This window comes from Lipotes vexillifer, unplaced genomic scaffold (genome assembly GCF_000442215.2).
Source record: "Lipotes vexillifer unplaced genomic scaffold, Lipotes_vexillifer_v1.1 scaffold1503, whole genome shotgun sequence".
In the NCBI taxonomy this organism is placed as follows: Eukaryota; Metazoa; Chordata; class Mammalia; order Artiodactyla; family Lipotidae; genus Lipotes; species Lipotes vexillifer.
The window spans coordinates 645171-656833 of NW_006772915.1; the positions used below are offsets into that span (position 1 = coordinate 645171).

Consider the following 11663-nt stretch of genomic DNA (forward strand, 5'->3'; position numbering starts at 1 on the left):
GGAAGTAAGTATTCACATAAGATTTTTACAATACATTAAGTAAAAAAAGAATATCAAATAATATTTTTGTTTAAAAAAAATACGCACACACACACGCACGCATGCACACGCACACAGCAGTTCCCCCCACTGTGGTTTGCTTTCCACAGTTTCAGTTACCTGCAGTCAGTCATGGTCTGAAAATATTAAATGGAAAATTCCAGAAATAGACAATTCATAAGTTTTAAATTGCGCACTGGTCTGAGTAGCGTGATGAAATCTCGTGCCGTCCTGCCCTCTCCCACGTGGGACGTGAATCATCCCTTTGTCCAGCGTATCCACACTATATGCTACCTGCCCATTAGTAACTTGGTAGCTCTCTTGGCTATCAGATCGACTGTTGTGGTATTGCAGTGCTTGAGTTCAGGTAATCCTTATTTTACTAAATAGTAGCCCCAAAGCACAAGAGTAGTGATGCTGGCAATTCGGATATTCTCTTACTGTGCCTGATTCATAAATTAAACTCTCATAGGCATGTATGTATTGGAAAAAACATAGTACATATAGGGTTCAGTACTATCTGCAGTTTCAGGCGTCCACTGGAGGTCTTGAAGTGTATCTCCCATGGATTGGGGGGGGGGGTCTACTGTATTATGTATAGACATGCAAAATGGCTCAGAAAGACATAGACCAAATTATTAACAGTAATTCCCTTGGTGGTAAAATTTTAGGTCACTTCACAGTTCTTATTTTTTCCTTATTGTATTTTCTGATGTTTTTATGTCAGATATTTCACTTGTGTGGTAAAGGTATGGTGTTACTTAAACATTTAGATGTTTAGCTTGATGACTTTGGCATGGGAACTAGTTCCCACTGGGCCAGTCAGGGGTTGTTTGTTCGAGTTATAGCCTGAAGAAGTTGGTGGTCCCAGTTTTACATGGCCTGAGAGCAATTTCCAAGAGTGCTGACAGCCTGACCCCTGTTCCTCGCCCCGTGCAGTGACATCCAGCGGCCTGGGCCCTTTTTCTGACAGCTGCAGGTCACTGGAGATTGGCTTCTTTGTAGTGGCCTAGCAGGTTGAGCAACAGATGGAGCTCTGTGAGGCTTTCCATGCCCTGGGAGCTCAGTGGAATTCATGAGCATTTTTTTCCTAAGAAGGTAGTAAACAGCAGGGAAGCCGAGAGGGACTGTCAAAAGTCAAGAGGGAAATATTTAAAGGTGATGATCTTTATACTGTTCTTGGGAATTCCACCTGGGATCCTGAGGGTCTTTGGTTTCCTTTCAAAACTCTACAGGAGCAGAAGAAGAAAGATGATGCGATTGGTGGTAAAAAACCATTTCGAGCAGAGGCCTCGGGTTCAAGCCGGGATTCCCTGATGTCTCAGTCCCACACCCCGCACAACCCTCACCCCCAGAAGCCTCATTTGCCTGCCTCTCATGGCCCACAGATGCATGGACACCCAAGAGATAACTATAGTCACCCCAACAAGAGACACTTCAGTAATGCAGGTGAGTCATTAAGTGAAGTTTTAAAAGCAGGTGCCCAGAGGACTTCCCTGGTGGTCCAGTGGTAAAGAATCCGCCTTCCAGTACAGGGGATGTGGGTTCGATTCCTGGTCGGGGAACTAAGATCCCACATGCCACGGAGCAGCTAAGCCCAGGCGCCTCAACTAGAGAGCCTACGTGCCGCAAACTGCAGAGCCCACGCACTCTGGAGCCCGCCTGCCACAACTAGAGAGAGAAAACCCACACGCCACAACTATAGAGAGTGTGCGACTCAGTGAAGGGCCCACACACCACAACTAAGACCCGACGCAGCCAAATATAAATAAGTAAAAATAAATAAATAGATATACCAGAAAACAAAACAAAACAGAACTCAGTTGTTTAAAAAAAAAAAAAAAAGGCGCCAAAAGAAGAATCTTTTTTTTTCCCCCGAAGACAGTAGTTGGACCTTTGTGCTTTATTCTCTTCCATCACTTTATTGTCCTCTTTTTTCTCAGTGAGATGAAGCATGAGAAAGATCCAAAAGACTGTTAATTCAAATCTAAGGAGAACATGACCAACATAAATAAGCAAAAGACAAATGAACGACTCAGGGAAACAATTTACATTATATATGACAGTTAAATGATTAAAACTGCTAATGTTGAAAAACTCCTTATGAATTGATAACAGAAGGATAACCAAATAGAAAAATGGACAAAGGTTAGGAATAGGGAGTTCATTTGGAAGAGGAGATTCAAGTGGCCAGTAGGACAAGATGAACAATTGCTGCTAGGGAAATGTACATTAAAGTAACAATAGGGCTTCCCTGGTGGCGCAGTGGTTGAGAATCTGCCTGCCAATGCAGACAACACAGGTTCGAGCCCTGGTCTGGGAAAATCCCACATGCCATGGAGCGACTGGGCCCGTGAGCCACAGTTACTGAGCCTGCGCGTCTGGAGCCTGTGCTCCGCAACGACAGAGGCCGCGATAGTGAGAGGCCTGCGCACCGCGATGAAGAGTGACCCCCACTTGCCACAACTAGAGAAAGCCCATGCACAGGAAGGAAGCCCCAACCCAGCCATAAATAAATAAATAAATACATTGTGTATTATTTATAAAAAAAAAAATAAATAAAAAAATAAAGTAACAATAAATTAAACCAATTTCTTACCCATTCAGATCTGCAAAAATTAAAGGGTGAAATGCACACAAGCTGCTAAGAGTGTGAATTGCTACAGTCTTTCCAGAAAATAATCTGAAATATCTAAATACGTAGGCCCTTTTTCTGGGAGTCTGTCCTGTAGTAATGCAAACACATACATGTATGAGGATGCTGTTACAGCCTTAAATGGCAAAAAGCTGGAAATAAATTGCCCATTAATAGAAAAATGGTTAGATGAATAATAGGACATTTGTACTCTATATTAATAGCAGTTGTTAAAAAAATGAGTTGGCTTTATAGGTAAAAAAAAAATTGGAGGGGGAAAAAAGAGCAATAGCAACAACAACAGAATCTCTGTTGTGTGTGTGTTTAACTTTATTGAAGTGAAAATCACATAACATGAATAAACGTAACCATTTTAAATGAACAGTTCAGTGGCATTTAGTACATTCACAATGTTGTGCAGCCACCACCTAAATCAAGTGCCAAAACACTTTGCTCACCCCAGAGAAAAAACAGTTTTCATTCTCCCCTCTCCCCAGCTTCCGACCACCACCAGTCTGTCTTGTGTCTCTATAGATTTACTTATTCTGGATTCTTTGCATTAAAGGAATCACATGGAATCGTACAATATGTGTCTGACTTCTTTCACTTGGCATCCGGTTTTCAAGGTCCATCCATGTTGTAGCACGTATCAGTATTTCATTCCTTTTTGTGGCTGAATAATATCCCATTGTATGGTTAGACTAGAATTTGTCTTTTCATTAGTTGACGGATATTTGGGTTGTTTCTGCTTTTTGGCTATTTTGAATCGTACTGTTGTGCACATTTGTATGCAACTATTTGAGTTTCTTTTAGATGTATACCTAGGAGTGTGGAATTGCTTGGTCATGTGATAATCCTATGTTTAACTTTTTGAGGAACCACCAAGAAAACACCAAGCTGTTTTCTGTTGTATATATTTGAATAATATATTTGTATAAGCATAGAGAAGGATGTGAAAACATACACATACCAGTTACCTTAGGCTGGTAAAAATGTGGACGATTGGAGGAAATTAATAATTTCTCCATTGTCTGTTACTTCACTGGTTACAATGAGCATGAATTACTTTTAAAGATAAAAGTAATAAAAAGAAAACATATAGAACAAAACCTTAAAAGAATATAGTATATATAGAAGCATAGTATAAAATTTTACAGAGAGTCAAGTGTTCCGTAATCAAAATGAAGTATACATTTTTTTCTAAACTTCAGTGTTAGGATTTCCTTTTTTTTTTAAAGTACATTCTAATCTTCCAGTAAAATTCTCAAACTTCTAGGAAAATTGATTTTCTCCATCTTTTCCTCTTTTTTGGAACACATTAATTATAGATATTTAAAAGTTCTTGACTGTTATTTCTAATATCTGAATTATTGTGACCATTTGTATTGTATGCTTTTTTTTTTTTCCCTTGGTTTTCAGTCATACAGCGCTATCTTTTAGCATGTCTGGTTATTTTTGATTAGATGGTAGGCACTGTGTTTTAAAACTTGTAGAAGCCCCAGATGGTGTCACTCTACCCCAGAGAGGATTTACTCTTTCCTCCCCAGGCACATAGAGTGGGAGACGATCATCTTAATCTAGTTCTCGTTTGGTCCCCCTGTTCCTGGGGTTTGGCTCTTCCAGGGTACTGGACGGAGGGCCTGCTGCACTCTCTGCCCCACCCCATTGGCAGGTCTTAAACTAGGATCTTGGTTTCCTCAGCACCGTGAGACAGCCCTGAACAGCTCTGCTTTTCAGAAGGTATCTAGCTTAGCTTTTTAGCCTCCTGCTCCCTGCAGATTCAGCGAATGTTCTAAGGGAAAACTGGCTGTGTGTTTGCAGTCCCTCAAGTGTCCAGTGTCCCTCTAGCTTAGAAAGACCACCAAAAGCTCTGCCGGTGTCTCTGTTTCTCCAGCAGTGGTTCACGGCTGGGAAAAGCCCAGATATTCAGCTTCTTGCCCAAGCTCAGAGTCACAGATCTCCCCAGTGGCTGCAGAAGTCAAGTCAACTATTATTACTTCTGAGGTTGTTTTTTGCTCTTTGGAATCTTAGTGCTTCTAGTCTTCATTGCTTTGGCTGCTCTTTGATGTCTTTAAGAAGATTATTTTCTGTTTATCTGATGTTTTCTTACTGTTCTTGGCAGAGTGTAATTCTGTGGCAGCTACTCTGAATTACCTGGAAGCAGAGGTTCCATGTCTTTTAATGTTAAAAATCTTAGTTCAATTAATTGAACACCATTTTATTAGTGGGGGGAGGTAATGACTGTACAAAAAGATGGCTGGGAAATGTTTCCATGTTCTTAGATGTAGTTGTATCAGTTGTATTGATATTTCTCCTGGGATTAGACTGGTTTTATGTCATTCATATGATGTCACTGATTTTATATTCTGATCCTTTGAAAGGACTCTTCTTATTAAGCTAACTGTAGTCTTTTATTTAAACTTTGGATTTCTCATCCCTCTCCTTAATAGTCAGTACTTCCTAACCAGTTATCTACCCCATGGAGAGTTCAAGAAGAAAGAAAAGCACCGTTTACTTTCTCTGGAAATAAATGCCTTGGCCATCTCCATAGTACCACAGACCTTGACACCCTGTTTGAAACCTACCTTTCTATTTAGTTTGAAGCCATCTTTAGATGATCCTTTCATGTGGTGAAGGTGTCTCTTTTTGTTGTTTGTTAATTTTTAGGTTGAATAGTCAAAAGTGTTTTACTTCTTGGTTCCCTGGCCTGCTCCACCCTGGGTCAGCAATGAATTTAAGCCACTGGTCGACTATATATTGTTTTGATGGTATAAATTTCTAAGCTACACAGGTTCCTTTATGGTATTATTCTTTGGCTCTGTAAAAAATGCTAGAAGGCCAACAATATGAGTAGAGATATATTTGGTGGCACGTCTTTGATCTTAGCAAATGGTAGCTGGAAGATGGATTTCCCATGAGGCCACATAGTTCCTACTAGTTAAGCCTCTGTATTAGTTTCCTGAGACTGTTGTAACAAAGTGTACTACAAACTGGGTGGCTTAAAAGAACAGAAATGTATCTTGTCATAGTTTTGGAGGCAGAACTCTGAAATCAAGGTGTCAGCAGAGTTGGTTCCTTTTGGAGGATCTGAGGGTGAATCTGTTGCACGCCTGTATCCTGGCTTATATTGCTTACCAGCAAGCCTTGGTGTTGTGGCTGCACTGCTCCAATCTGTTTTTTTTTTTTTAATTTAATTTTACTTTTTTATACATCAGGTTCTTATTAGTTATCCATTATATACATATTAGTGTATATATGTCAATCCCAATCTCCCGATTCTTCCCCCCCACCCCGCCGCTTTTCTCCCTTGGTGTCCATACATTTGTTTTCTGCATCTGTGTCTCAATTTCTGCCCTGTAAACCGGTTCATTTGTACCATTTCTCTAGGTTCCACATATATGCGTTAATATACGAAATTTGTTTTTCTTTTCCTGACTTACTTCACTCTGTATGACAGTCTCTAGATCTATCCACGTCTCTACAAATGACCCATTTTCGTTCCTTCTTAAGGCTGAGGAATACTCCATTGTATATATGTACCACATCTTCTTTATCCATTCGTCTGTCGATGGGCATTTAGGTTGCTTCCGTGTCCTGACTATTGTAAATAGTGCTGCAGTGAACACTGGGGTGCATGTGTCATTTTGAATTATGGTTTTCTCAGGGTATATGCCCAGTAGTGGGATTGCTGGGTCATATGGTAATTCTATTTTTAGTTTTTTAAGGAACCTCCATACTGTTTTCCATAGTGGCTCTATCCATTTATATTCTCACCAACAGTGCAAGAGCATTCCCTTTTCTCCACACCCTCTCCAGCATTTATTGTTTCTAGATTTTTTAATGATGGCCATTCTGACTGGTGTGAGGTGATACCTCATTGTAGTTTTGATTTGCATTTCTCTAATGATTAATGATGTTGAGCATTCTTTCATGTGATTGTTGGCAGTCTGTATATCTTCTTTGGAGAAATGTCTGTTTAGGTCTTCTGCCCATTTGTGGATTGGGTTGTTTGTTTTTTTGTTATTGAGCTGTATGAGCTGCTTGTAAGTTTTGGAGATTAATCCTTTGTCAGTTGCTTCATTTGCAAATATTTTCTCCCATTCTGAGGGTTGTCTTTTGGTCTTGTTTATGGTTTCCTTTGCTATTCAAAAGCTTTGAAGTTTCATTAGGTCCCATTTGTTTATTTTTGTTTTTCTTTCCATTTCTCTAGGAGGTGGGTCAAAAAGGATCCTGCTGTGATTTATGTCATAGAGTGTTCTGCCTATGTTTTCCTCTAAGAGGTTGATAGTGTCCGGTCTTCCATTTAGGTCTTTAATCCATTTTTAGTTTACTTTTGTGTATGGTGTTAGGGAGTGATCTAATCTCATACTTTTACATGTAGCTGTCCAGTTTTCCCAGCACCACTTATTGAAGAGGCTGTCCTTTCTCCACTGTACGTTCCTGCCTCCTTTATCAAAGATAAGGTGACCATATGTGCGTGGGTTTATCTCTGGGCTTTCTATCCTGTTCCATTGATCTATCTTTCTGCTTTTGTGCCGGTACCATACTGTCTTGATTACTGTAGCTTTGTAGTACATAGTCTGAAGTCAGGGAGCCTGATTCCTCCAGCTCCGTTTTTCGTTCTCAAGATTGCTTTGGCTCTTCGGGGTCTTTTGTGTTTTCATACAAATTGTGAAATTTTTTGTTCTAGTTCTGTGAAAAATGCCAGTGGTAGTTTGAAAGGGATTGCATTGAATCTGTAGATTGCTTTGGGTAGTAGAGTCATTTTCACAATGTTGACTCTTCCAATCCAAGAACATGGTATGTCTCTCCATCTATTTGTATCATCTTTAATTTCTTCATCAGTGTCTTATAACTTTCTGCATACAGGTCTTTTGTCTCCTTAGGTAGGTTTATTCTTGGATATTTTATTCTTTTTGTGGCAGTGGTAAATGGGAGTGTTTTCTTGATTTCACGTTCAGATTTTGCATCATTAGTGTATAGGAATGCCAGAGATTTCTGTGCATTAATTTTGTATCCTGCTGCTTTACCAGATTCATTGATTAGCTCTAGTAGTTTTCTGGTGGCATCTTTAGGATTCTCTATGTATAGTATCATGTCATCTGCAAACAGTGACAGCTTTACTTCTTCTTTTCCGATTTGGATTCCTTTTATTTCCTTTTCTTCTCTGATTGCTGTGGCTAAAACTTCCAAACCTGTGTTGAATAAGAGTGGTGAGAGTGGGCAGCCTTGTCTTGTTCCTGATCTTAGTGGAAATGCTTTCAGTTTTTTACCATTGAGGACCATGTTGGCTGTGGTTTTGTCATATATGGCCTTTATTATGTTGAGGAAAGTTCCCTCTATGCCTACTTTCTGCAGGGTTTTTATCATAAATGGGTGTTGAATTTTGTCAAAAGCTTTCTCTGCATCTATTGAGATGATCATATGGTTTTTCTCCTTCAATTTGTTAATATGGTTAATCACATTGATAGATTTGCGTATATTGAAGGATCCTTGCATTCCTGGAATAAACCCCACTTGATCATGGTGTATGATCCTTTTAATGTGCTGTTGGATTCTGTTTGCTAGTGTTTTGTTGAGGATTTTTGCATCTGTGTTCATCAGTGATATTGCCCTGTAGTTTTCTTGCTTTGTGACATCCTTGTCTGGTTTTGGTATCAGAGTGGTGTGGCCTCATAGAATGAGTTTGGGAGTGTTCCTCCCTCTGCTATATTTTGGAAGAGTTTGAGAAGGATAGGTGTTAGCTCTTCTCTAAATGTTTGATAGAATTCGCCTGTGAAGCCATCTGGTCCTGGGGTTTTGTGTGTTGGAAGATTTTTAATCACAGTTTCAATTTCAGTGCTTGTGATTGGTCTGTTCATATTTTCTGTTTCTTCCTGATTCAGTCTCAGCAGGTTGTGCATTTCTAAGAATTTGTCCATTTCTTCCAGGTTGTCCATTTTATTGGCATAGAGTTGCTTGTGGTAATCTCTCATGATCTTTTGTATTTCTGCAGTGTCAGTTGTTACTTCTCCTTTTTCATTTCTAATTCTATTGATTCGAGTCTTCTTCCTTTTTTTCTTGATGAGTCTGGCTAATGGTTTAGCAATTTTGTTTATCTTCTCAAGGAACCAGCTTTTAGTTTTATTGATCTTCGCTATCGTTTCCTTCATTTCTTTTTCATTTATTTCTGATCTGATATTTATGATTTCTTTCCTTCTGCTAACTTTGGGGTTTTTTTGTTCTTCTTTCTCTAATTGTTTTAGGTGCAAGGTTAGGTTGTTTATTCAAGATGTTTCCTGTTTCTTAAGGTAGGACTGTATTGCTATAAACTTCCCTCTTAGAACTGCTTTTGCTGCATCCCATAGGTTTTGGGTGGTCTCCATTATCATTTGTTTCTAGGTACTTTTTGATTTCCTCTTTGATTTCTTCAGTGATCACTTCGTTATTAAGTAGTGTATTGTTTAGCTTCCATGTGTTTGTATTTTTTACAGGTCTTTTTCCTGTAATTGATATCTAGTCTCGTAGCGTTGTGGTCAGAAAAGATACTTGAAACAATTTCAATTTTCTTACATTTGCCAAGGCTTGACTTGTGACCCAAGATATGATCTATCCTGGAGAATGTTCCCTGAGCACTTGAGAAAAATGTGTATTCTGTTGTGTTTGGATGGAATGTCCTATAAATATCAGTTAAGTCCATCTTGTTTAATGTATCATTTAAAGCTTGTGTTTCCTTATTTATTTTCATTTTGGATGATCTGCCCATTAGTGAAAGTGGGGTGTTAAAGTCCCCTACTATGAATGTGTTACTGTTGATTTCCCCTCTTATGGCTGTTAGTATTTACCTTATGTATTGAGGTGCTCCTATGTTGGGTGCATAAATATTTACAATTGTTATATCTTCTTCTTGGATCGATCCCTTGATCATTATGTAGTGTCCTTCTTTGTCTCTTCTAATAGTCTTTATTTTAAAGCCTATTTTGTCTGATAGGAGAATTGCTACTCCAGCTTTCTTTTGGTTTCCATTTGCATGGAATATCTTTTTCCATCCCCTTCCTTTCAGTCTGTATGTGTCTCTAGGTCTGAAGTGGGTCTCTTGTAGACAGCATATATATGGGTCTTGTTTTTGTATCCATTCAGCCAATCTGTGTCTTTTGGTGGAAGCATTTAGGCCATTTACATTTGAGGTAATTATCGATATGTATGTTCCTATTCCCATTTTCTTAATTGTTTTTGGATTGTTATTGTAGGTCTTTTCCTTCTCTTGTGTTTCCTGCCTAGAGAAGTTCCTTTAGCATTTGTTGTAAAGCTTGTTTGGTGGTGCTGAACTCTCTCAGCTTTTGCTTGTCTGTAAAGGTCTTAATTTCTCCATGAAATCTGAATGAGATCCTTGCTGGGTAGAGTAATCTTGGTTGTAGGTTCTTCCCTTTCATCACTTTAAATATGTCATGCCACTCCCTTCTGGCTTGTAGAGTTTCTGCTGAGAAATCAGCTGTTAACCTTATGGGAGTTCCCTTGTATGTTGTCATTTTTCCCTTGCTGCTTTCAATAATTTTTCTTTGTCTTTAATTTTTGCCAATTTGATTACTATGTGTCTCGGCGTGTTCCTCCTCGGGTTTATCCTGTATGGGACTTTCTGCGCTTCCTGGACTTGGGTGGCTATTTCCTTTCCCATGTTAGGGAAGTTTTCGACGGTAATCTTTTCATATATTTTCTCGGGTCCTTTCTCTCTCTCTTTTCCTTCTGGGACCCCCATAATGTGAATGTTGTTGCATTTAATGTTGTCCCAGTGGTTTCTTAGGCTGTCTTCATTTCTTCTCATTCTTTTTTCTTTATTCTGTTCTGCAGCAGTGAATTCCACCATTCTGTCTTCCAGGTCACTTATCTGTTCTTCTGCCTCAGTTATTCTGCTGTTGATTCCTTCTAGTGTATTTTCATTTCACTTATTTTATTGTTCATCTCTGTTTGTTTGTTCTTTAATTCTTCTAGTTCTTTTTTTAAACATTTCTTGCATCTTCTCGATCTTTGCATCCATTCTTTTTCCAATGTCCTGGATAATAATAACTATCATTATTCTGAATTCTTTTTCTGTAAGGTTGCCTATCTCCACTTCATTTAGTTGTTTTTCTGGGGTTTTATCTTGTTACTTCATCTGGTACATAGCCCTCTGCCTTTTCATCTTGTCTATCTTTCTGTGAATGTCTCTCCATTCTCTGTCTTCATCTCTCCATGGCCTTCCTCTCTGTGTCTCTTTCTCCCAAATCTCCCTATGCCTTTTTCTTAACAGGATATCTATCATTGGATTTAGGGCCCACTGTAAATCCAAGATGATCTCAACTCGAGATCCATCATTACAACTTCAGAGACCCTATTTTCAAGTAAAGTCACAGTCAGAGGTTCTAAGTGGACATACATTTTGGAGACCACATTTCAATCCAGTATAGCCTCCTTTCCTCTACTTCTGTGTCTTCACTGTCTTTTTGGATTCAGATACGTGTGATTCTTCTCCTCAGGGGAAAAGGGAGGCTTATTGAAGTTAAAACAAATTTCAGTTTGGCTCTATCCTTGAGAGTTACAGAATCCAGAGTTAGAGCAATCACCTTTTACTGGAGGAGTGCCATTCTTTTGGTGTGGGCTAAGGAAGAAGAGTAGAACCAGTAGGTATAGTCTGGAAAGATATTCAGGGACCAGGCACAGCTGATGGTACCAGCAGGTAAATAAACCTTAGATGTGTAAATGGAGGGTATTACCTTGTGGCTTTGAAACTCAGCAGTGCCTTTTTCCAAATTAATGTTTGGTGTGGGGTTTTTGTTGTTGTTGTTGTTGTTCGTTTTAGTGAAATCTCATTTTAAGGGTAAGCCCCAGGTTGGAAGGTAAGCAGGTGTAGAAAATGAAAAGCAGGAAAAAAAAAAAAGAAAGAAAGAAAGAAAGAAAGAAAATGAAAAACAGTGGTTCTTAAATTTCAGAAGGAGAAAGGTGAATTTTCTTTTGCCTTAAAATTTTAGGGAAA

General features: G+C 39.0%; 1 protein-coding gene across 1 annotated transcript in view; it reads left to right on the forward strand.

The window, feature by feature from the left end:
- Positions 1 to 11663, forward strand: part of CHD2 (chromodomain helicase DNA binding protein 2) — a 123389-nt gene that overhangs the window by 105025 nt on the left and 6701 nt on the right. The window contains exon 38 of the mRNA XM_007447938.1: positions 1275 to 1488. Coding sequence (XP_007448000.1) covers positions 1275 to 1488 — 214 coding nt within the window. The remainder of the gene's footprint in view (positions 1 to 1274; positions 1489 to 11663) is intronic.